The sequence below is a fragment of the Labeo rohita genome, chromosome 11 (assembly GCF_022985175.1).
Source record: "Labeo rohita strain BAU-BD-2019 chromosome 11, IGBB_LRoh.1.0, whole genome shotgun sequence".
Taxonomy (NCBI): Eukaryota; Metazoa; Chordata; class Actinopteri; order Cypriniformes; family Cyprinidae; genus Labeo; species Labeo rohita.
Window position 1 is genome coordinate 17,169,070 of NC_066879.1, and position 23,661 is coordinate 17,192,730.

Genomic DNA, 23,661 nt, shown 5'->3' on the forward strand with positions numbered 1-23,661 from the left:
TTTTTCTGCAACATTCTGTAAACCTTTTAGGTGTATTTTGCAGTTTGTATATTATCCACAAACTATTTAATTATATTTCACATTATTATTATCAACCATGTTTGCATTATAATGCAAGATCCGGGGCTTAAAGAGGAGTCTTTGCCACCAGAGGGCACTTTAGGTCATGTAATAAAAATGAATCAGCAGAGAGACTCCTAGTGGCTTGAAAATGTCTATCTGATTCATAGATATTATAACATGCAATAACGCCTCATGATTATAGTAAATCTGAGACTAGTTTTAACAACGCAACCCTTTATGCATGTCATTTGATCTGGATAAATATTCAGATTGTTTACATTTCCCTAGATTCAGACTTTTTTCTTTCTGATATAAAGGCACATTAAAATAACACTATAAAAATGAAAAATACTCAGCATATTTTTATTGGCAAGGTTACGAAAATATAAGCCGAAGGCTTATTTGGTAATATTAATGAGCGAAGTTTTTACAATGGACGACTACGAAGGTAACGTCACTCGACCTAATTAATATTAATAAGGCAATCCTTCGCTGTGGAACATCTATGACGCCCTCTCAGCCTGACCTCATTAATATTCACGAACTAAGCCTCCGTCATCGGATGATTTCTTGTGGGCGGCGCCTCTAGAAGGAAGAAGCGCCGTTTTTTTCCTGCCGCGATGACAGAAACCAATGGTACCGGCATATGAACCGCTCCTCTTTCTCTGCACATATTACACCGGGCTGAACCTCCAGTGCACGTTCAAATAAACCTTCAGACCTCCAGAATACTTAAAATACATATTGAATACTTATAGATACAGAAACTTTGATGTCAGACATTAATAGACAGATAAATCATATGATGGAGACGGAGATCCACGTGCCGGTCGGGTCACCGACGATCAGAAAATTCCAGATATTTGTAGACGAACATAACGTGACGGAAGGGGCGATGAAGCTGATTAAAGAGCTCAGACCGGGCTGGGACCCGAACCTGATCCGGACTAAGGTAGGTGTGACTGACTGTAGCTTGAGCTAATCTACTCCCGGCGTCCTTAGGGCCTTTATATATCAAAATTATTTTGCGTTTTATTATTTTCACTTGGGAATATTGCTCTTTATATAGCGTAAATGACGTTGAAGGGTTTTTTGGCATTTTTACGTCATATTGCTAGTTATGACCCCATGTGACGTTGGAAACTAGCCTGGCTAACTTAGCCAGCTGCTGCTCGTTACAGCCTGTTTAATAACATACAATCATACGTATTCTGTAATAAAACAGGTATAAAGAAATAATGTTACAATTTGCATTATGCATGAGGAGGTGGTGGTTAAAATTAACCGGTTAAAAGGGGTTATCAATTTTGACTTGAGGCGCGTCTCTTGAATACGTCACTGGCCAGCTGGCAATGACTTCTTTGCAATATAGCTGAATAAATAAATAAATATTATAAATGTATTTTTTTATGATTCGTATGTATATATATATATATAAATTAAAAATCCAAAAATGTGTATGTATGCAAATTGTATAATATCCAATGTACGATTTTCTAGTAATTGTGCAGATAATTCTCATATTGTATTTTCAGGAATATTTTTGGAATATTTGTCCTCTCCCCAAATTTGTTACTACTGAAATACAGTAATATATAATTTAATTAGAAGGGTTATTTTTGCTTACATCTACATTGTTTTTTTTTTTTTTTTTTTTTTTTTTTGCTTTTTTATTATATTTTTTTCAGAGGTAAATCAATAACAATTACATTTTGTAACAACATTTAAAGTGTAATTAACGTGAAAAAATAAATAAACAAATTAAAAATAACTAAAAAACTATACAAACAATTTAAAAAATAATAAAATGACAAAAAATACAAAGCAAAATTACTAAAATTTGAGCTGAAATTTAAATAAAAAAATATAAAAGTAAATATTTAAAATATTAATTACACCTATATAATATATCATAATGTAATAAATATAATATATAATATAGTATTTATAAATGAAAATATAAAATGAAAAATATTAATAAGAACTATGATCGTATCTTGAAATATAATATATTGTAATATAATAAATCTATAACAGATAGCATTTATAAACAGTATTTTACTTACATCTACATTGTACTTTTTTTTTTTTTTTATTCTATTATATATTTTTTTCAGAGGTAAATCAATAACAATTACATTTTGTAACAATATTTAAAGTGTAATTAACGTGAAAAAATAAACAAATTAAAAATAACTAAAAAAACTATGCAGACAATTTAAAAAATAATAAAATGACAAAAAATACAAAGCAAAATTTACTAAAATTTTAGCTGAAATTTAAATAAAAAAATATAAAAGTAAATATTTAAAATATTAATAACACCTATATAATATATCATAATGTAATAAATATAATATATAATATAGTATTTATAAATGAAAATATAAAATGAAAAATATAAAAGTTAATCTATTTAAAATATTAATAAGAACTATGATCGTATCTTGAAATATAATATATTGTAATATAATAAATCTATAACAGATAGCATTTATAAACAGTATTTTACTTACATCTACATTGTACTTTTTTTTTTTTTTGCTATTTTATTATATATTTTTTCAGAGGTAAATCAATAACAATTACATTTTGTAACAATATTTAAAGTGTAATTAACGTGAAAAAATAAATAAACAAATTAAAAAATTAAAAATAACTAAAAAACTATACAATTTAAAAAATAATAAAATGACAAAAAATACAAAGCAAAATTACTAACATTTGAGCTGAAATTTAAAAAAATATAAAAGTAAATATTTAAAATATTAATAACACCTATATAATATATCATAATGTAATAAATATATATAATATAGTATTTATAAATGAAAATATAAAATGAAAAATCTAAAAGTAAATCTATTTAAAATATTAATAAGAACTATGATCGTATCTTGAGTTATAATATATTGTAATATAATATACATTGTGTATCTATATGTACTTTTTTTTTTTTTCAGAGGTAAATCAATAAAAATTACATTTTGTAACAATATTTAAACTGCAATTTATCAGATTTGTTGTATTTTGAATCCTAATTTTCTTTGTAAAAGGCAAAAAGTCGATCATACTGATGTCAAAGTTAAGGCTTCATTAGTTTGAATATACATTGAACCAAAAACTATCATTAACATCTTAGTTGATAATTCAGTATACTTTATTTTTGACAAAACTTCCCGTGTTTTAGTAGTGACATTAATGCTTTGGTAGCGACCACATCACATTACAGAATTTAAACTTGCATACTAAAACACTATTAAAACATACTAAAATACAAAAAAATTGCATAAGCATACTAAAATGTTGTTTATTTTCTCCAAATATAAGGATTATGTGTTCCCTTCTGTCACTACCAAAACGATGATGACATGTTTTGGTAGTGACAAATTCATGGAAGAACACCCAAAAAAGCAATGATGTCACTACCAAAACTCCACCAAATGTTTGTCTGTTTTGGTGCAATTTTAGATGCTTTTGAAGCTAGCTCAAAGATGCTGATCAGCACATTTGGACCAATTCTGTAGAATGGCCCATATATACACACATATATTTATATATGTGTAAAATATATACGTAAAACGTTTAAGTTATAATAATCTTATTCATCTGTACTTTCAATTATAGTGTAAACACAGTTGAGTTTGCATATCCCAGTTCAACTGTATGTTGACATTCCAATAAATCTTTAAGTAAAGTGAAATGAGTTTGCTTAATAAGATGTATTGCAATCATGTAAATGTGGCATTTGCATGAATAAATGCAATGCATAATTATGATTTAAATAAACCCCGAAGTCATTTTGGTCACAGACAATGCATTGTGTCGAAGGTTCTGTGTACATAATGGTCGATCTGGATTATGTTGGTGTAACACTTACATATTTTTTTTCTTTTGTCAGTTATTGCTTATCACCTCTGAATAAGAGGTTATCTTTCAGATATAGCAGCTCCCACGTGGCTTTCTCGTTTGAAACTAGTTGATCTGATTAGATTGAATTCGACCCAAAACCACTTTTACTCAAAAGTGATCATTTGTGTAATCAGATCAATGTGTCACGACTTCATCGGAAAATAACGTTTACTTTCATTTAGAAGGATCGCAATCTTTACACAGTTAATAACGGTTGTTAATAGTAATTACGCAACCCTCCCTTACTTTACCCTATGAGGTGGTTTATCCTAATGCAGCTGTTTAAATAACCTGATCAGACTCAGTGAGTCACACTTACTGTCTGGCCTAATGTCTCCGCCCATCGCCAGCTTCGCCACACTGGCTACACACTTAAAAAACTATAAACTTTGCATTATTGCACCAATTATCGGCCTTATCTGTCATTTCTGTTTGAGTTTTATCGTTTATGATGTGATGGAAAGTGAAGGTTACAAATGAATAGTGTTATTATTGTTTGTTTGTCTTTTGGCAGAGACAACATGTACCAGTCCACGTCACTAGTGAATAATGTGGAAACGTGTCCGAGTCATACTGTATTTCACCCTAGAAGCACGGAAGGACATAAGAAATCGTATCTTGTGCTTAAAGAAGCCTATTTTATGACCATTAGTTTTTTATTGTGATATGAAGCACAAATTCGCATTAATGTAATGCAAAAAAATCAGCAGTTGCATTTTATACTTATTATTTTTTCCTTCAATTTTTTTTGGTAATAATTAAATTTACTAGTTTTTTGTTAGATGCTAATGATTTTAATATGCCAGTAATTATACAGCTTTGAAGTATCTCAATGACAGCTATTAACCTATTAACCATGTAAAGTATGTCATGTGAAATTAAAGTCAGAATTATCAAATATTTTAAAAACAACATTTGGAACATTTCATTTAACCTGTAGGCAAAGTATTTTTTAAAAAATATTTAAAAGTTACATGTGTCATGTTTTTTTTCTTAATAGTGATATTTAATACATCAGGCTTTTATGGCTTATATAGTGTGATATTTTATTTTATTTTATTTTATTTTATTTTATATATTTGCTAATACTTTTATGGCCAAAAAGAAAGATGAAATTCTCATAGCTTGTAAGGTAAATCAAGGAGATTGTTATACATGTATAACAGACTACTTACATAAAATGCATATTAATATCAGTTGTCACTCTTTATCTCTTAATAATGTCTTGACAAGATATTTAAATGCTTAGTTAGCTCTGTAGTTTTTATACAATTCAATGCAGTACAAATAAAAAAATATAAAAAAAAAAAGCCTGATGTACCATATTTGATACTATCATTTTAAAATATATTTTTTTGAAAAATGAAGAAGTCAAAATGAATGCAGCATACATTATATATCAACTAGGGCTGGCAAATGATTAATCACGATTAATCGCATACAAAATAAGAGTTTGAGTTCGCCTAATATATGTGTGTGTACTGTGTGTAATTATTGTGTATATATAAATACACACAAATTCATGTATATTTAAGAGAAATATATTATTTATGTAGAAAATATTTTATTTATATATAATATAAATTCTATAAAAATTATAATAAATACATATACTTGTAAATATTTCTTAAATATATACATGAATGTGCTTGTATTTACATATACATAATAATTACACACAGTACACACACATATATTAGGCAAACTCAAACTTTTATTTTGTATGCGATTAATTACGATTAAACGTTTGCCAGCCCTAATATCAACATATCAATTTTTTATGGAAAAATGATGGCATATGATGCAAAGCTTCAAATTTTTTTTTAGAATGTTCATCCCATTCCTTTCAAAAAAGTCCTTGTTGTGAATACAACAAAACCACAACTAAGTCAGTCAGCTAGATAATGTAACCTTGGTAATATTCAAATCTGCAGAATGCACAACAGCGATATTCATTTCATCTAAATTTGCATGAGACAAAAACACATTGCCCAAAACTCTTACACAGGCCCATCCTTCGTCCTAAAAAAAAAATCCTAATTTTCATATTTTATTTTTAAAATTTTGGGCTGACCTATGACTCCAACATGTTTTGTAGAGTCTGTGAAGAACCTTGAACATCCATGAAACCTTTCAAATGCAAAAAAGGTTCTTTATAGTCAAAAAAGGTTCTTTAGATTTTTAAAATGTTTTTCAAAATGATTCGAAAGTTTCTTTGGGGAACCAGAATGGTTCTTCTATGGCATTCACTGCAAAAACTCCCTTTTGGAACCTTTATTTTATACTGTTGGACCACAAAATGTGTTGTGTTTGCTGCTGTTTTAAAGCCAGGATGAATGAAACTAATTCTGTTCGACCTCCACGCGGATGCCACAACACTGTTTACAGATAGCCAGCATAGTTTTCATCAATGAAAAACATGCATTGTGCCCAAACGTATTGTTCACAGCTGCTTTGGTACAGTCGTTTGAATGACTGTTGGTGCGTGGCATACTGATGCCATTCATCAGATTACAACAAGATGAGCTCCGGCGTTCCAGCCGTTTAGGAGATCCGTGACAGAGCTGAAAGAGTTATTCATTGTGTTGTGGTCGTTGATGACAGTCACCTGACCTAGGCTCAACTGTAAACACTGACCTTTCAGTCAGTCTTTAAGACTCAAACTATCCTGCATTTGTTCATATGGGATATTTGCTGTCAGCAATCTATCTTGAACTCATTTTCTTCTGAGACTCATTAGTGTGTAACCTGTTGACAAAACTGTTAAACGCCACCTGCTCAAAGCCTCATCCTCTGTATGTTGACCACTCACGCTGTTTGTACATTAGTCATTTCAGGAATCCCAGATATGCATCGGTGGGTGGCAAAGCCAGTGCAGTGAATTGTGGGATGCATTGCTACAAGCACAAAGCATTTTAAATCTCGCTAGTTTATCATATGCACCATTGTGATTGACATTCGAATGATTTAAAGTGGCTTTTTTAGTTGGCCCGAAAATGAAAATTTGCTGAAAATTTGCTCACCCACATTCGATTCAAGATGTTGAAAAGTTTGTTTCTTCATGGAATCAGATTTGGAGAAATTTAGCATTAAATCAGCCCACCAATGGATCCTCTGTAGTAAATGGGTGCCGTCAGAATTAAAGTCCAAACAGCTGATTAAAAACATTACAATAATCCACAAGTAATCCACTTAACTCTATAATGTCTGTTAATTAACATCTTGTGAGGTGAAAAGCTGTGTTGTTTGTAAAAAAAAAAATAAAAATAAATAAATTATGGCATTTTAACTATAAATGTCCAAAAATCCATAAGAATGCTTCCTCCAGTGGAAAAGTTTGTCCCCTGTTGTCCTCTCACATCAAAATCTATTGACAAATTTGTTTCCCACTCTTATGGGAAGAAAAAGGTGGATACTAATTACATAATTATACCTCTTTTGTCCAAAATCGAAGATATTATCCTTTAATAAGACAATCTCAAAATTCATTGCAAATGAAAATACTGAAAATTATCAGTTTATACTACCATTCAGATCTTAAAGATTTTTAAAATGTTTTTAAAGTAAATCTCTTATGCTCATATTGACAAATTTGTTTAGACTGTGCTTCATCTGTGCATATTTCACTCCTGATTCATACAAGACAGCTTTTTAACTGGAGAAAGCAGTATTATAGATAGAGGACTGGAAGCTATGGTTTGAAGTTAAAACATCCTAATAATGGATTTGTTTTTTTACAAACATGCAGCTTTTCACTTCACAAAACATTAATTGATGGACTGGAATGTTGTGGATTACTTACAGATTATTGTAATGTTTTTATCAGCTGTTTGGACTCCCATTCGGACGGCACCCATTCACTGGTGAAGATCCATTCGTGACAAAGTGATGTAATGCTACATTTTTTTTATGGTTTTTTCCTCCCTTTAGTTTTTCACAGATGGCACAACTAACAAACTGGTGGGGTGTTATGTGGAGGACTGCCTTGAGGATGTGGTACTGGTGAGGGTGTACGGCAACAAGACGGAGCTGATCGTGGATCGAGACAACGAACTGAGGAGCTTCCAGGTTCTGCACGCCAATGGTTGCGCACCCCGACTGTACTGCACCTTCCAGAATGGGATCTGCTACGAGTTCATGGAAGGACGCGCTCTGGATACTCAAGACGTCAGGGACCCCGTGTTACTCAGGTGGGTCCTTTCAGCACACGGCACAAAATAAAAAGATCCAAATGGGTGTTCGTTCTAAAAATAACACATTTATTTGGACTTTTGACTTCGGGATTTGGGTTAGAACATAGTGCTTCACTCTGATTTTAGCTTGAAGTGCAGTGTCTATTTTGGCCTTTGTGACTATAGTAAGGACGCCATTAAAACTGACCATAGCTCTGTTCCAAAACCTTACACTGCTTACATTTTATAATTATCCACGGAAGTAAGCCGTGGGTGAGACTTTCAGTACAAACCAGTGTGCTCAAAATTAAGATAATACATTAAAATAATATAAGACACACCAATTTGCAATATCAAGCAGCGAAACGAGCTGTTTTGTACAGCTATAAATAGCTGGATGTGAATGAGACTGGAAGCCAGACACATTAAAATTACCAATGGTCGTGCCCACTCTTACGGGAAGAAAAAGGTGGATACTAATTACATAATTATACCTGTTTTGTCAAAAAACGAAGATATTATTCTTTAATAAGAGAATCTCAGAATGCATTGCAAATGCATTGCAAAAATACTGAAAATTATCAGTTTATACTACCACTCAGATCTTAAAGATTTTTAAAATGTTGTTAAAGTAAGTCTCTTATGCTCGCCAAAAAATATGGTAGAAACAGTAATGTTATGAAACATTGTTACAATATAAAGCAACTGTTTTCTGTGTGAATATATTTTAAAATGTAATATATTTCTGATGCAAAGCTGAATTTTCAACATCATTACTCCAGTCTTCAGTGTCACATGAACCTTTAGAAATGATTATTCGGTTCAAAAAGGTAGCATAGCGCAAAAAGCTCCATCTCATTTTCTCCTTTAACTTCCAAATCGTCCAACATTGTTGTTTTACAGTTTTTTTTTGTAAAGAGTATTTGACTTTCTTTGCACGTTTGCTTTCTTAACACTGGGTTCATACTTGCACCTTTCCAACGTTACTACATAATGCATGAAGTTGAGCTAGTGCAAGTTGAGCTAGGTTTTGTTTTTTGTTTTTTTGTTTTTTTAGAAAATGACCAATTATTTCATTAGATAAGACTCTTATTCCTCGGCTGGGATCATGTAGAGCCCTTTGAAGCTACATTAAAACTGCAGTTTGGACCTTCAGTCCGTTGATCCCCATCGAAGTCCACTATATGGAGAAAAATCCTGGAATGTTTTCCTCAAAAACCTTAAGTTCTTTTTGACTGAAGAAAGAAAGACATTACATTTTTGAATGACGTTAGGGTAAGTAAATTATTAGGATACACTGAAAATTGTTTGTGGAAACATTTACCATATAGTGTAAGCTAACTGCAGATTTGGAGTTAAGTTCAAGTGCGTTCAGACAAAAGTGTTCATTCCCGTCATGAGGGCCACGTAATCTCCTTCCAGGCACACAGTGAACCGTATCAAAATCTACACCGGTGACCCTGGGCTAATATCCATTTTTCCACAAGAACAGCTTTTTCCAGGCATTGTGTTTAAGCTGAAATTAAACATTGCCATTTTGACCAACGTCTTCCTTTGTTATTATTGGCAGGCTGATCGCACGTGAAATGGCCCGCATTCACGCCATCCACGCACACAACGGCTGCATCCCCAAACCCAACCTCTGGATCAAAATGCGCAAGTACTTCTCGCTGGTGGCCACTGAGTTCACAGACCAAGCCTCTAATGCCAGGTAATCTTAAATGATCTCATTAAAATTTGAATTCTAACACAGTTCACAGCTCAGAATCTGATTGGATGAGACCCAATTAAAGCCGTTTTTGAGTTTGCTTAGACAGGTGTTTCGCGGTACACGGATTGGGTCCGTCTAATCTCATGCACAGAGCTGTTATGTCACGTAATCATCTCCACTGTCTTCCTTAAAAAGATGCTTGCTCTTAAAAGCTGGCGGATGTTTGCGTTCTGACGTTTATCAGGAGGTAATGCACATGCAAAGTCATTTACGTCATCCGTCATTAGAGCATTAGTTTCATAAGAGTTCCTGTGGTGGAGATTATGTTACTGCCCAAAGTCTAATAGGGCGATTTTACGCAGTAGTTTGCTGTTACTTTATACAAGTCATAAACTTTTGCAAAAAAAAAGCAACAAATCAGATCTGTGCTGCTGGGTTTTGAATGAGCCACTGCAGGGCAAAAGAAGATTCTAGAAATAGCTCCTTAAGCCCATTACAAGGGGAGAGTGGTCACTCAGACGGGCTTTATCTCTGTCTTAATTTCTCTTTTGTTAATCCATCCAAGTTAAAAGGCTGATGAAGCATTTAGTTAATAACGCTTCACAAGGTTCCTTTTGTTATCTTTAAGTACATGGACTGACAACGAAAAATATTTCTAAAGCTTTTATTAACCTCAGTATTAATTTCATCATACAGTAGTTGTGTTTGTTAATGTCAGTTAATGGACTTCAGCTAGTGTTACCAAGTGTGTATTAAGTAAATTAATAATTTAATTGAAAAGTTCATGCAAAAGAAAATTTCAGCTTTTGAGATGTGATGTAGCCAGCCACATCGATTTAATTTATTAATGATGTTTGCTAAGGCAATTTCTGTTACTCATACTTGACATTAATGATCTGAACAAACCTGAGTATTGAAATTGTATGCATAGTTCATCCCGCAATGTTTGATCTACTGTAAATTATACCTGTGCCATGTTAAGGAAAGGTGTGCAATTATTTTACTAAGTGAATATTACTTATACTTCAGTATCCCAAACAATTATTTGTTCTGACACTCTTGACTCTGTTTGTCATGTGCTTAAATCACTGATCTGTTTCTGTGTTCTCTAAATCAGAATTCAGCAGGAAGTGCCCAGTCAGGATGTGCTAGAACAGGAAATGATGTGGATGAAGGAACACCTGTCGCAGCTGGGCTCTCCTGTAGTGCTCTGTCACAACGACCTGCTCTGCAAGAACATCATTCACAACTTAAAGGAAGGTGGGTTTTGGAACATGTACACCATGACAACTTGAAATCAAACTGATTGTATTTACTTATATAGAGTAAATGTCTGTATTAGTGTGTGTTAAATAATTAGTTCATCCCTGAATTACACTTTCCAGATAATTTACTCACCGTCATGGCATCCAAGATGTTCATATCTTTCTTTATTCAGTCGAAAAGAAATCAAGGTGAGGAAAACATTCCAGGATTTTTCTCTATATAGTGGACTTCAATTGGGGATCAACGGGTTGAAGGTCGAAATTGCAGTTTCAGTGCAGTTTCAAAGGGTTCTACAAGATCCCAGCCGACTAATAAGGGTCTTATCTAGCGAAACGATCAGTCACTTTCTAAAAGAAGGAAAAATGTATATACTTTTTAGCCACAAATGCTCATTTTGCACTAGCTCAACTTGTGGTTAATTCTTGGTCTATGTACCTGAAACTCCATTTTTAATTTTTCTAATTTTCTCCTCCAACATCAAAATTAGCGTTAGTAGTTAAAAAGTATACAAATGTACATTTATTTATTTATTTATTTATTTCGAAAATGACAGATCATTTTTTCTGCAGTTTGCACCAAAACTGCACCATCTATTGACGTTCTCTATATGGAGAAAAATCTTGGAATGCTTTCCTCAAAAACCTTAATTTCTTTTTGACTGAAGAAAGAAAGACATGAACATCTTGGTTGACATGGGGGCGAGTAAATGATCAGGAAATTTTAATTCAGGAGTGCCCTAAACTTTTAAGAGTAAGTTATCACAATCTCAGAAATAGCATTTCTCTTCTTTTGGTGTAACCGAAGTCTACACCAAATTAAAAATCAATATTAATTATTTCATAGCCCGCTTTTCATGTTTAATTCAACCCCTAGGGGTTGGTAAGATTTTTTTTTGTGTGTGTGTGTGTGTTTTTGAAATGTCTTTTATCACCAATGCTGCATAATTTTTGCAATTTAAAAAGCTGTTGTCTATTTTAATAGATTTAAAAATGGAATTTATATATTTGATATGTATCATAATGATACAAATAATCCAACATAGTTATTTAAATCCACACATTATTTAAAAGTTTTTTTAAATTGTAAAATACATTTAAATTAAAATGTTTTTGTGCAATTTTGAGAATTATTTGCAGTTATTTTTTTATTTACTAATAAATTTATTTGTAATTTATATTATACTTTTAGTGTAGTGCTTCAAACATAATACACTGCCTTTTTTGTTCATCAAGGCTGCGTTTATTTGATTAAAAATACACAAAAAACTGTAATATTGTGTTATATTTTAGCAATTTAAAATAGTGGTTTTCGATTTAAATATACTTTAAAATAGAATTTATTCCTGTGATCAAAGCTGAATTTTCAGCATTGTTACTCCAGTCTTCAATGTCACATGGTCCTTCAGAAATCATTTTGATATGCTGATTTGCTGCTTAAGAAACATTATTATTATTTTTATGGAATTTTCAGGATTCTTTGATGAATAGTTCAGAAGAACAGAATTAATTTGAAATATAAATATTTTTGCAATATTATAAAAATCTTTACTGTGGCTTTTAGACTTTTAAATTTAGTAGTAAAGTACTGACCCCAAACTTATGAGAAGTACTGTATGTCATAGTACACAAGTTAAATGCATTGTGAAGTCTGTTTTAAAAGCTTCAGTATGCAACAGAATAGCAAAACTCTACTGCTGCACTTTCCATGCTGCCTCCTGTGTTTTATTGTTTAGGCAAAGGTGAGGTCCTGCATTTGGTTGAGCCAGAAGTTGACATGCCGGTCAAACAAAGAAATATTGACAACACCATAGAGCCAAAGTGTTAACACTTTTCACCTAAGGCATTAAATTTGGGAATTTCATTTCAAAAGACATTTAAATCTAATATTTTGTCTACAACATTTACTACAAATCAACCCCTCTTGCTTTTTTCAGGTCATGTTCGGTTCATCGATTATGAATACTCAAGTTACAACTACCAAGCATTTGACATTGGAAATCATTTTAATGAATTTGCAGGTGAGCAGGGTTAAAATATCATTTCTAAATATAATCCTCTGGGATTTGTTTTCATTAACCTCATTTTACCTGTATGTGTGTGTGTGTTTATCAGGCATGAGTGAACCCGACTACAACCTTTATCCCAGTCGAGAGATGCAGTTGGACTGGTTGCACACTTACTTGCAGGCCTACAAGCTCTTTACCAAGAAAGGTGAAGAGGTGAGCCAGCGTGAACTGGAGACGCTGTACGTACAGGTCAACAAATTTGCTCTGGTGAGTGTGCAGAGGATCAAAGAGGAGGAAGTGTTTTGATACAGCTGCATTTATGCAGTTGGTTTATGGTTGTTTATTTCAATGAATTGGATTACAAGCTTTATGCATGTTGATTGGTGTCACTGATACGTCTGTGTATGGTTTGAGCTGGAAGGCTTTGGCCTAAAGTTCTTGTTCTTCCGCTTTGGCAGGCCTCACATTTCTTCTGGGGTTTCTGGGCCCTGATCCAAGCCAAGTACTCCTCCATCGAGTTTGACTTCCTCGGGTAAGCGGCATACCCAACTCAACAAACCTTTCATCTCTGTGATGGGGGGGGAGCTTTATTTACACACATAAAGATCATTATCAGCTCAGAGTGTGTTAAGAGAAATGGGTATTACTGGCAGATAAATAGTGTACAGTAAGTGATATGTAAGTGTCAGGAAGTGGCGACAACTAACGCCTATAAACAAGCAAGCTTTGGTTCCAGTAAATACTTTTGTGAGCTAATATAGAATTGTATACTGGGGAAAAAATATTAAAATATATACATTACCTCTCAAAAGTTTTTGAACAGAGTTTTAATGTTTTTTAAAGAATTCTCTTCTGCTCACCAAGCCTGCATTTATTTGATCCAAAATACAGCAAAAGCTTGCGAAATATTTTTACTATCTAAAATAACTGTTTTCTATTTGAATATATTTTAAAATGTCATTTAATCCTGTGATCAAAGCTACATTTTCAGTATCATTACTCCAGTCTTCAGTGTCACATGATCCTTCAGAAATCATTCTAATATGCTGATATACTGCTCAAGAAACATTTTTTTTATTATCAATATTTAAAACAGTTGAGAACTTCTTTTTTTAGAATTATTTGATGATTAGAACGATCCAAAGATCATCTAAAATAAAAAGCTTTTGTAACATTACACACTATATATAGATATATAATATATAGCGTGTAATATAATAAACGTTTTTTTGAGCAGCAAATCAGAATATTAGAATGATTTCTGAAGTCATGCGACTGGAGTAATGATGCTAAAAATTCAGCTTTGAAATCACGGGAATAAATTACATTTTAAAGTATATTCACATCGAAAGAGTTATTTTAAATAGTAAAAATACTTTGGATCAAATAAAAGTAGGCTTGGTGAGCAGAAGAGACTTCTTTAAAAAAAAAAAAAAAAAACATTAAAAATCTTACTGTTCAAAAACTTTTGACTGGTAGTGTGTGTGTGTATAATTTTATCAAATTTAGCATAAGTTAAAATATATAAATAATATATATATCAGCATAAATTTAATTTCAAATAATGAACATCTGTTTCATAAATGTACCATACAGTTTTATGTGCCGTATAATTTGGCTGAAGTTCAGTTTCCAAGTGGTTCATTGAGCAGAAACTGCTTCAAACCAAAGTTAATACCTAACCATTCACCAGACAGAATCACATGAGACCTAAATGAAGCTGAGATCTCTTGGGTTCATGGCTAAAACAAAGTCACAAAACTGTGTGCATTGTTTTTGCACTTTAAAAAAACATTAGTCCTGAATCTGTGAATGAAAGCCCCAGTTGGAGGTAAAGGCCTTATATGAAGCTCTCCCGCTTGCTCTGAAATGAATGGGTGAAGACTGTTATTTCTATTGCCCATAGAAACCAGTCAATGGTGTTTGTTTTCAAGAGGTGAAAGGTAAATTTGATTGCCACAAGTGAGTTACGGCCTGCCACCCTACACTTGAAATATTCGGTGTTGTGTATCTGTACCACAATGAAACTTTACTCAGGTTACAGTTGGTTTTTTGGAGGTGGTGAGTTATGTCATCCGTAGGCTGAGGATATTTTTGTAGGAGTCATGGCTCATTTTTATTAACTTCCTACGTCGCCAGTTTCCAAGCAACAGGTCGTGGTTCCACTCGGTCTGCACCTTTTAACAACTCACTGCCTGCGCAGATGAGATCAGGAGTTGCCTTGTCTCATGTAGTAAAAGGTTAAAGAAAATATATGTAAATTTATTTAAACTTCTGTGTCTTTCAGAGTCACCAATAAGGTCTTAATATTTGACGTATTTCATAATGATACATATATAATTCGACATAGGAGCCACAAATGATTTAAATTATAAAAGTTTTTGGAGTTATTTTTGTATTTACTAATAAAAATGTATTTGTAATTTATATTATACTTTCAGTATAGTGCTTCAAACATAACAGATAAAACATAATACAAATATAATCTATAAATACATTAAAAATATGTGATAATTTTATAGATAACAATTGTAATTGTCTAAATCAGCCTTGTCACATATAGGAAGTGGTAAAAAAATGTATTAAAAATGCATTTAAAATGTATTTTAAATTGTAAAACACATTTAAATTAAAATGTATTTTATTATGCAATTTTGAAAATTATTTGCAGTTATTTTTAAATTTATATAAAAAAATATTTATATTATACTGTCAGTATAGTGCTACAAACATAATAGATAAAATGTAATGCAAACATAATCTATAAAATATGTTCAAAATATGTGAACATTTTATAGATAACAGCTATAATTGTCTAAATCAGCCTTGTCACACACAGAAAAAGCTTAAAAATATATGTAAATTTATTTAAACTTTTATGTCTTTCAGAGTCAACAATTAACCAGGTCTGAAGGCAAAATGCCACCATAATGGACAAAATGCCTGTCATGCCTTTTTTTTTTAAATATTGTCTAATATTTAAAATATTTCATAGTTATGTGTGTGTATATATATATATATATATATATATATATATATATATTTGTGTATATATATATATGTGTGTGTGTGTGTGTGTGTGTGTGTGTATACAAATTATTTACAATGTTTTTAAAATTGTAAAATACTTAAATTAAAATGTATTTTATTGTGCAGTTTTGAAAATTATTTGCAGTTTTTTTTTTTTTTTTTTTTTTTTTTGGGAAAAAAAAAATTATATTATACTTTCAGTATAGTACTACAAACATCTTAGATAAAACATAATATTAAAAATATGTGATCATTTTATAGATAACAGCCATAATCGTCTAAATCAGCCTCACTGCATATAGGAAAAGATTAAAAAATATATATGCACATTTATTTAAACTTTTTTTAACTGTCTTTCAGGGTCAACAGATTTTAAGGCAAAATACTACCATAATGGACAAAATGCCCATCCTGCCTTTTTTAAATGTTGTCCAATATTTGATATATTTCATAATGAAATTTTAAATGTATTTTATTGTGCCATTTTGAAAATGATTTGAAGTTATTTACTAAAATATTTATTTGTGATTTATATAGTGCTTCAGACATAATCATCAAGGCTGCATTTATTTAATTAAAAATACAGAAAAAAAACAGTAATATTGTGAAATATTATTGCAATTCAAAATAGTGATTTTCTATTTGAATATACTTTAAAATACAATTTATTCCTGTGATGCAAAGCTTAATTTTCAGTATCATTACTCCAGTCTTCAGTGTCACATGATCCTTCAGAAATTATTCTAATATGCCGATTTATTATTAGTGTTTTGTGCTACTTGATTTTTTTTTTTGGAACCTATAACCCTTTTTCAGGATTCTTTAATAAATAAAACATTAAAAAGGACAGAATTGATTTGAAAATAGAAATCTTTTGTAATAATATACAATACTGTTAAAAGTTTGGAGTCAGTAAATGTTCTCTTTCTTTCTTTCTTTGAAAGAAATTAATACTTTTATTCAGCAAGGATGTGTGAAATTGATAAAAAGTGACAGTAAAGTCTTATTTTGTTAAAAAAGATTTCTATTTTGAGTAAATGATGTTCTTTTAAATATTTTGTTCATTAAAGAATACAGAAATAAATTATATTTGAAATGTATTAAAATAGAAAACTCTTATTTTAAATTGCAATATTTCATAATGTTACTTTTTTCTGTATTTTTGATCAAATAAATGAAAATGTAGAGCATAGAAGCATATATTTATAAGGATATATTTTGATAACCAAATTAAAAAACTAAAATATCCCTAATAATAATTTCTGCTTAAACAAGTTGATTTTGGGCAATATTAATTGTGTCTTATTCCTATTCCTAGGTACGCCGTGCTACGTTTCAATCAATACTTCAAGACCAAACCTGCTGTACTGGCCCTGGAGATCCCCAAATGAGACGTCAAGGTTGGAAGGACAGTGCTGGTATCTGTTGACCTCATTGGTGACCGTTTGACCGTGGAATCAGAGGCCTTTCAGTCAGGGGAGGGTATGGGGTACAGCAGGGGTGAGCACTGGGACCTCACATGATGAGTTGACCACTTATAAGCCAAGTCCTAGTTCCAGAAATTCTTGATTCCTTTTTCAAACACCATGTTTTGTCTTTGGGACTCAACTTCTGGTTGATCAAGTTTCCAATGAAATTAGTGTGTTTTTATGTTTTAATTACAATTTATTTATTAATTATCAGGCACTTGTTTTGCACCAAAGTAGTCCTTCCGCTCTTGGAGCCGACTTCGCTTTGGGACTTCTTGCCATGGGTTTTGCAGTGTGAGAGCCATAGCAAACTTAATGCAGAATTTGCTGTGAAACAGGCCTGTAGTGATGTTTAGCAAAGGGGATGTGTAACACAAACCACCTCAGCCTGTGGGTTTATAATGCTTTTGTCAAACGGATGTGGCCTAGCGATTGCTCGAAGACCAAAAATGTGCTAATGCTTTGAGATTTATCTCACTGTACAGTAATTGGGGTAATGGGTAAAAATCTGGGTTGCTAATACAAAAGTTTCTGGTTTAGAGCCAAACGGGTGACTTAGGAACTAGATAGTATTATGCACTATTACGCACTTGAGCAAATTAGTTAAACCCTGCAATTAGTCCCCTGTAAGTTACTTTGGATGAACGAGCGTCAGCTAAAAGGCAAGTAACCAAGTAACCATTGAAGTCAATCTGACCTCACTCCAGACATTCCCAAGAAGTCAGGGCCGCGAAACCCCTCAGCGTCTCAGCCACGTTTCCACCTATATAGCTTTTATGGTTGTAAGGAGTTCTGTTGAATTTTCCACTCATCACAGCTGTGGAATATTACCACCTGCCTCCCACTTCCCCCTCCTCCTCTCGCTCTCTGTCCTAAATGCGTTTGCATCACCTGGCAGAGCTCAAACTGAGATTTGAAACTCATTATCTGCTCAGTGATCACTAAGCTCATTCCTAATGTAAACCCCTTCCTTTAAACGTCAATCTAACGGTTGCCCAAAACTGGAAAAGGGGGCAGTTTTTATGTAACAGTGTTGTGGAGTTTGATTCGGGTCACCGTCTGTGAGGACTCGATGTCCTGGAGCGAAAAGGACAAGATTATTTAAGTTCCGAATATTAATTGCGGATTTAGGGATGTAATTGCCGTCTCACTAGAAAAAGGGTTGGACTGTCTGGTTGTATGTGAAAGTCTCTTTTCAGAACATATAGTTTCCACTGTTCATCTAAAATTAAAAAGATAGGTGATCTAAAACGAGACATGATCATTTCACATTTTCCAGTTTTTTGCTTTATTTAAATTGCATTTTTTATTCTTTGTTGCGTATATTATGTTTTCGCCATTAAATTATGTCCAGTTTTGTCTGTTAAACATTTCAAAAGAAACTTGCTAAAGCTCCACAAAGCACATCTGTTTATTGTCATGCATATCAAAAAGCCAGGAATTGCACCATTTTAGTCACTCCAGCTGTAATATTGTACTGTAAATGTAGAGATATTTGTGAGAGTCTGTCAAGAAAAGTCAGGCCGTATTCCCCTCCAAAAATATACACTACCAGTCAAAAGTTTTTGAGCAGTAAGATTCTTAATGTCTTTTCTTCTGCATGTATTTGATCCAAAGTATGGCAAAAACAGTACAATTTTGAAATATTTTTACTATTTATTTAACTGCTTTTTATGTGAATATGTATTAAAATGTAATTTATTCATGTGATTTCAAAGCTGAATTTTTAGCATCATTACTCAAATGATCAGTCAAAAATCATTCTAATATTCTGATTTTCTGCTAAAAAAAATTATATATATATATATATTATTATTATTATTATTATTATTATTAAATTTTTTTTTTATTTCTTTAGTGAATGGAAAGTTCAGAAGAACGTTTATCTGAAATAGAAATCTTTTGTAACATCATTAATGTCTTCATCACTTTTGATCAATTTAAAGCATCCTTGCTTAATAAAACTATTTCTATAATTTATTTTGCATAATCTTTTAGGTTTTTATTTCAGATAACTGCTTATCTTTGGATCTTTCTATTCATCAAAGAATTCAAGAAAAAAAATATACTGTTTTAAATATTGATAATAATAAAAAAAAATTCTTGAACAGCAAATCAGCGTATTAGAATGATTTCTGAAGGATCATGTGACACTGAGGACTAGAGTAATGATGCTGAAAATGTAGCTTTGATCACAGGAATAAATTACATTTTAAAATGTATTCAAATAGAAAACAGTTATTTTAAATAGTAAAAATATTTCATAATTTTACAGCTTTTACTGTACTTTAATCAAATAAATGCAGAACAGACTTCTTTACAAACATTAAAAATCTTACTGTTCAAAAACTTTTGACTGGTAGTGTGTTTTGCAAAACTTAATTGTTTTATGACTGCATTAAAGCAATTTCATTATAATTTAGAAGCGAAAACACAAATTGCTGTATTACAGTATTGAGAATACAGTGGAAATCGAAAAGAATCAGAGTTTTAAAAAATACAAACTAACCTGTCATTCATACGTCACACTGCAAGATGTTTTATTGTTCAAAATGTAAATTTTTTTATTTTTTTTATTTTCCCTTTTCAGTTTTGTGGTGGTGAAATACGACCTGAGCATGTTTTTGTAAGATTCATCAATTTTGAGTCAGTACTGTATCTGTATAACTGGAATCACTGTCTGTCTGGCAGCTTCTTGAACCCAAGTGTCCTTTTACTGACCGACCAGATCAGTCCCTGATCAATTAGTACAGCATTCATTTTCAGAACATCTTGAAACTGAAGCTACAGTAGACGTTGAGTTTGAGCAGTGGGGTCACGGTGAAACCTCCGAGGTGTCTCTGGCTCAGTGTCAGGAGCAGGTTAATAATGAAACGCTCTGAGCCGCGGGCGACGACTGAAAGCAAGAGGCCCTTCAACAAAACCATGAATAATTTTGTAGCCAGTGTTTCTCTAATGAGCTGGAACTGCCTGATAGCTCTGTGCTAATGTACTTTGTTCTGGTTTTGTCCACTTCCCACTGCTTAGATCTAAAACTTGATTTGCAGTTTTATGGGGAAACTTAAGAAAACATGTCCAGGTCAAATTTCACGCTATAGTTAAAAGGAAAATAATAAATAAGATCTTGCATGCAGAAAATGAGAAAACATTCCCATTGCTGTAATGTAAAAATAATTTAAAATTAAAATCATCATGAATAAAATACTGTTAATTCAATTAAATTTAAATTTAAATTACATTTATTAGAATTACAGTAAGATCCTGTGATTGTCTTTTTTTTTTTTTTTTTTTTTTTTTAAAGTGGTCAAATATGGCCTGGTTGTGCTCTTGACAGTTTCCATAAGATTCAACTTTTGAGGTCAGCTGATACATTTTTGTCTGTGATCTGTGATGACTGAAAAAGTGCAAAAAAGTGAAAAATATTTCTATAGGTTGCATATTCCATACATGCATGAAGAATGTTATGAATCCGAACAACATGTTCATATAACAGGAGTGCAGTTGCAAGAAATGTGTGTAGCTGTACATATGTGTATGTGTCTACAGGAGGAAAACCACTTTTGCTTGTAAAATATTAGTTGCTTAGCAATTTTCTTTATGATATGAAGGACATTTCTAATGTGAAGGGGGGAAATGTTTACAAGCATCATTCCTGTTTCCTGGAAAGTTTAATTTTGTTGAACTGAGATTATATTTTTCCACTTTAATATCAGGCAACAACTGTTTATTCCCTTTGGAATAGAGATTAAAGGTGGGGTAGATTTTAACATCATAGACATTTCATAGCACCACCACCACTGTATATATAATAGTTGCAATCTCTATTATTTCACCTTGTAAATATCCCTTTTTAAACCTTTGCTCTTAAAAGGGATGTTTACAGGATGCATCTGTGTTGGGATTTTTGTTTCGCTTGCTATTATGTTGAAAACACACCAAACAAGTCGGCTTCGCAGCGTGCGCTTTATTCGAGATCGGTTCTTTTGTGAATGTACTGAAGAAATGTACAGATAATGTTTCCTTTATCCTTATATCTTTAATATTTCTACTTGTTTTTGTATATTTAACTGAACTGGGAGTGTGTTGGGTTGTTCGGTTGGCATGGAACCAAGTGTGTGTGTGTGTGTTTGCCGGAGACCAGCAGGGGGTGCTATTATAACGCAAAGAGTCTGTAAATACTGTGAAATATTGTGAAAAATACTGTACAATGTTTTCGCTTCTATTCAGCTGTGCGGAGAATAATTTAATAATTATTCAGATTTTCCATTAAAATGTCAGAGTTGAATCTAATTGTGTGCAAATGTCTTTTTTTTTGCTTTTGATGTACTATAATAAATGTGGAATATGCATAAAGGCGTTTATCAGGTATCTGGCCTCAGGTAACCCTAAGTGTCTTCTATATCACACCCGGTCAAACACTTAAGTTTCCTTATTGAACTTTTGCCTGTCTCCTGTGGACGATGACCCGCATTTTGTCCGGTAAGCACAGGAAGACTACTATTGAGGATATCCTGAATCAAACAAGCACAATGCGGTTACACACATGCAGGACAACATCCTCAAAGCTTATGTGCAGGAAGTAGTTTTTTACAAGTCTCTCTTCAGAGATTAAGCTGTATGAATGAGGTAAAACTACTCTGCTCTCTCTTTCTGCCTACATGAACATTTAAATTCAAAATTTAATATTCATTTATTTAGTCAAGGGTATGTTTGTGTAATAAGCCAGGTAATATTTACCTAACCATGTACACTACCGTTCAAAAGTTTGGGGTCAGTAAGACTTGTAAGTCTTTAAAGAAGTCTCTTATGCTCATCAAGGCTGCATTTATTTGATTACAAATATAGAAAAAAAAAACAGTAATATTGCAAAATGTTTTTACAATATAAAATAATGTTTTTTATTTTAACATACTTTAAAATAGAATTTATTCCTGTGATGAAAAGCTGAATTTTTATCAGCTGTTACTCCAGTCTTAAGTGTCACATGATCCTTCAGAAATCATTCTAATATGCGGATTTATTATTAGAATGATCAATGTTGGATAATAACAGTTGTGCTGCCAAATATTTTTTGGAACCTGTGATTTTTTTTTTTCAGGATTCTTTCATGAATAACAAGTTTAAAAAGTACAGTGTTTATTCAAAATATAAATATTTTATAACAATGTAAATAATTTATTATTAACTTTTAATAAACTTTTAATTATTAACTTAATACATCCTTGGTGAATAAAAGTATTCATTTCTTAAAAAAAAAAAAAAGAGAGACAATAAAAATGTACTGACCCCAAACTTTTGAACGGTAGTGTAGGTCTAACTGTACATTAAAGAGAGGAAATTTCTGGCATTAATTACTCACCCTCATATCGTCCTAATCTCATAAGACTTTGGTTCATCTTTGGAACACAAATTAAGATATTTTTGATAAAATCCGACAGCTTTCTCGGGCCAGAATGGGAGGAAGGACATTGATTAAACAGTCCATATGACAGCAGTGGTTCCCCCTAATGTTATGACGCTATGAAAATACATTTCGTGGGCAAAGGAAACAAAAACAACGACTTTATTCAACAATTTCTTCTCTTATTGGTCAGTCTCTGCTTGCGGTACATCCGGGTTCTATGTCAGAACATCGGCTACTGCGTCTGCAGCACCACACGCATGCGTAGTGGTACTGTGAACGCGTGTCGAAGACAGACCCCGAGAAATTGTTTAATAAAGTGGTTATTTTTGTTTTCTTTCACACAAAATGTATTCTATAGCTTCATAACATTATGGTTGAACCACTCATGTCACATGGACTATTTTATTGATGTCCTCAGTCGCTTTCTGGGCCTTTAACGTGTCCGTTGCTGTCTATTCAGGCTCAGAAAGCTTTCGGATTTCATCGGAAATATCTTAATTTGCACAATGAAGATGAACAGAGGTCTCTTACGAGTTTAGTGCGATATGAGGGTGAGTAATTCATGACAGAATTATCTGTTTACTGAATGTTTACTATTCCTTTAAACCTTACTATGTTTATGGCTTGGG

At 32.3% G+C, this 23,661-nt stretch overlaps 1 protein-coding gene across 1 annotated transcript; it reads left to right on the forward strand.

Annotated features, from left to right (window-relative positions):
- The first annotated feature begins 662 nt into the window (after positions 1 to 662).
- Positions 663 to 21,918, forward strand: etnk2 (ethanolamine kinase 2). Its single transcript, XM_051122882.1, has 8 exons — positions 663 to 1,015; positions 7,906 to 8,165; positions 9,718 to 9,858; positions 10,976 to 11,118; positions 13,058 to 13,141; positions 13,236 to 13,396; positions 13,588 to 13,661; positions 17,478 to 21,918. Exons 1-8 carry the CDS (start codon positions 836 to 838, stop codon positions 17,548 to 17,550), a joined length of 1,116 nt encoding a protein of 371 aa, XP_050978839.1. The 5' UTR covers positions 663 to 835; the 3' UTR covers positions 17,551 to 21,918.
- Positions 21,919 to 23,661: the final 1,743 nt, after the last annotated feature.

What these genes read in the sequence shown, in the direction of transcription:
- etnk2 (XM_051122882.1), top strand. Translation starts at nt 836, where the DNA reads ATGTCAGACATTAATAGACAGATAAATCATATGATGGAGACGGAGATC. An exon ending in GACCAAGCCTCTAATGCCAG is followed by an intron (nt 9,859 to 10,975) that starts GTAATCTTAAAT and finishes TCTCTAAATCAG; the next exon opens with AATTCAGCAGGAAGTGCCCA. An exon ending in AGGTCAACAAATTTGCTCTG is followed by an intron (nt 13,397 to 13,587) that starts GTGAGTGTGCAG and finishes CCGCTTTGGCAG; the next exon opens with GCCTCACATTTCTTCTGGGG.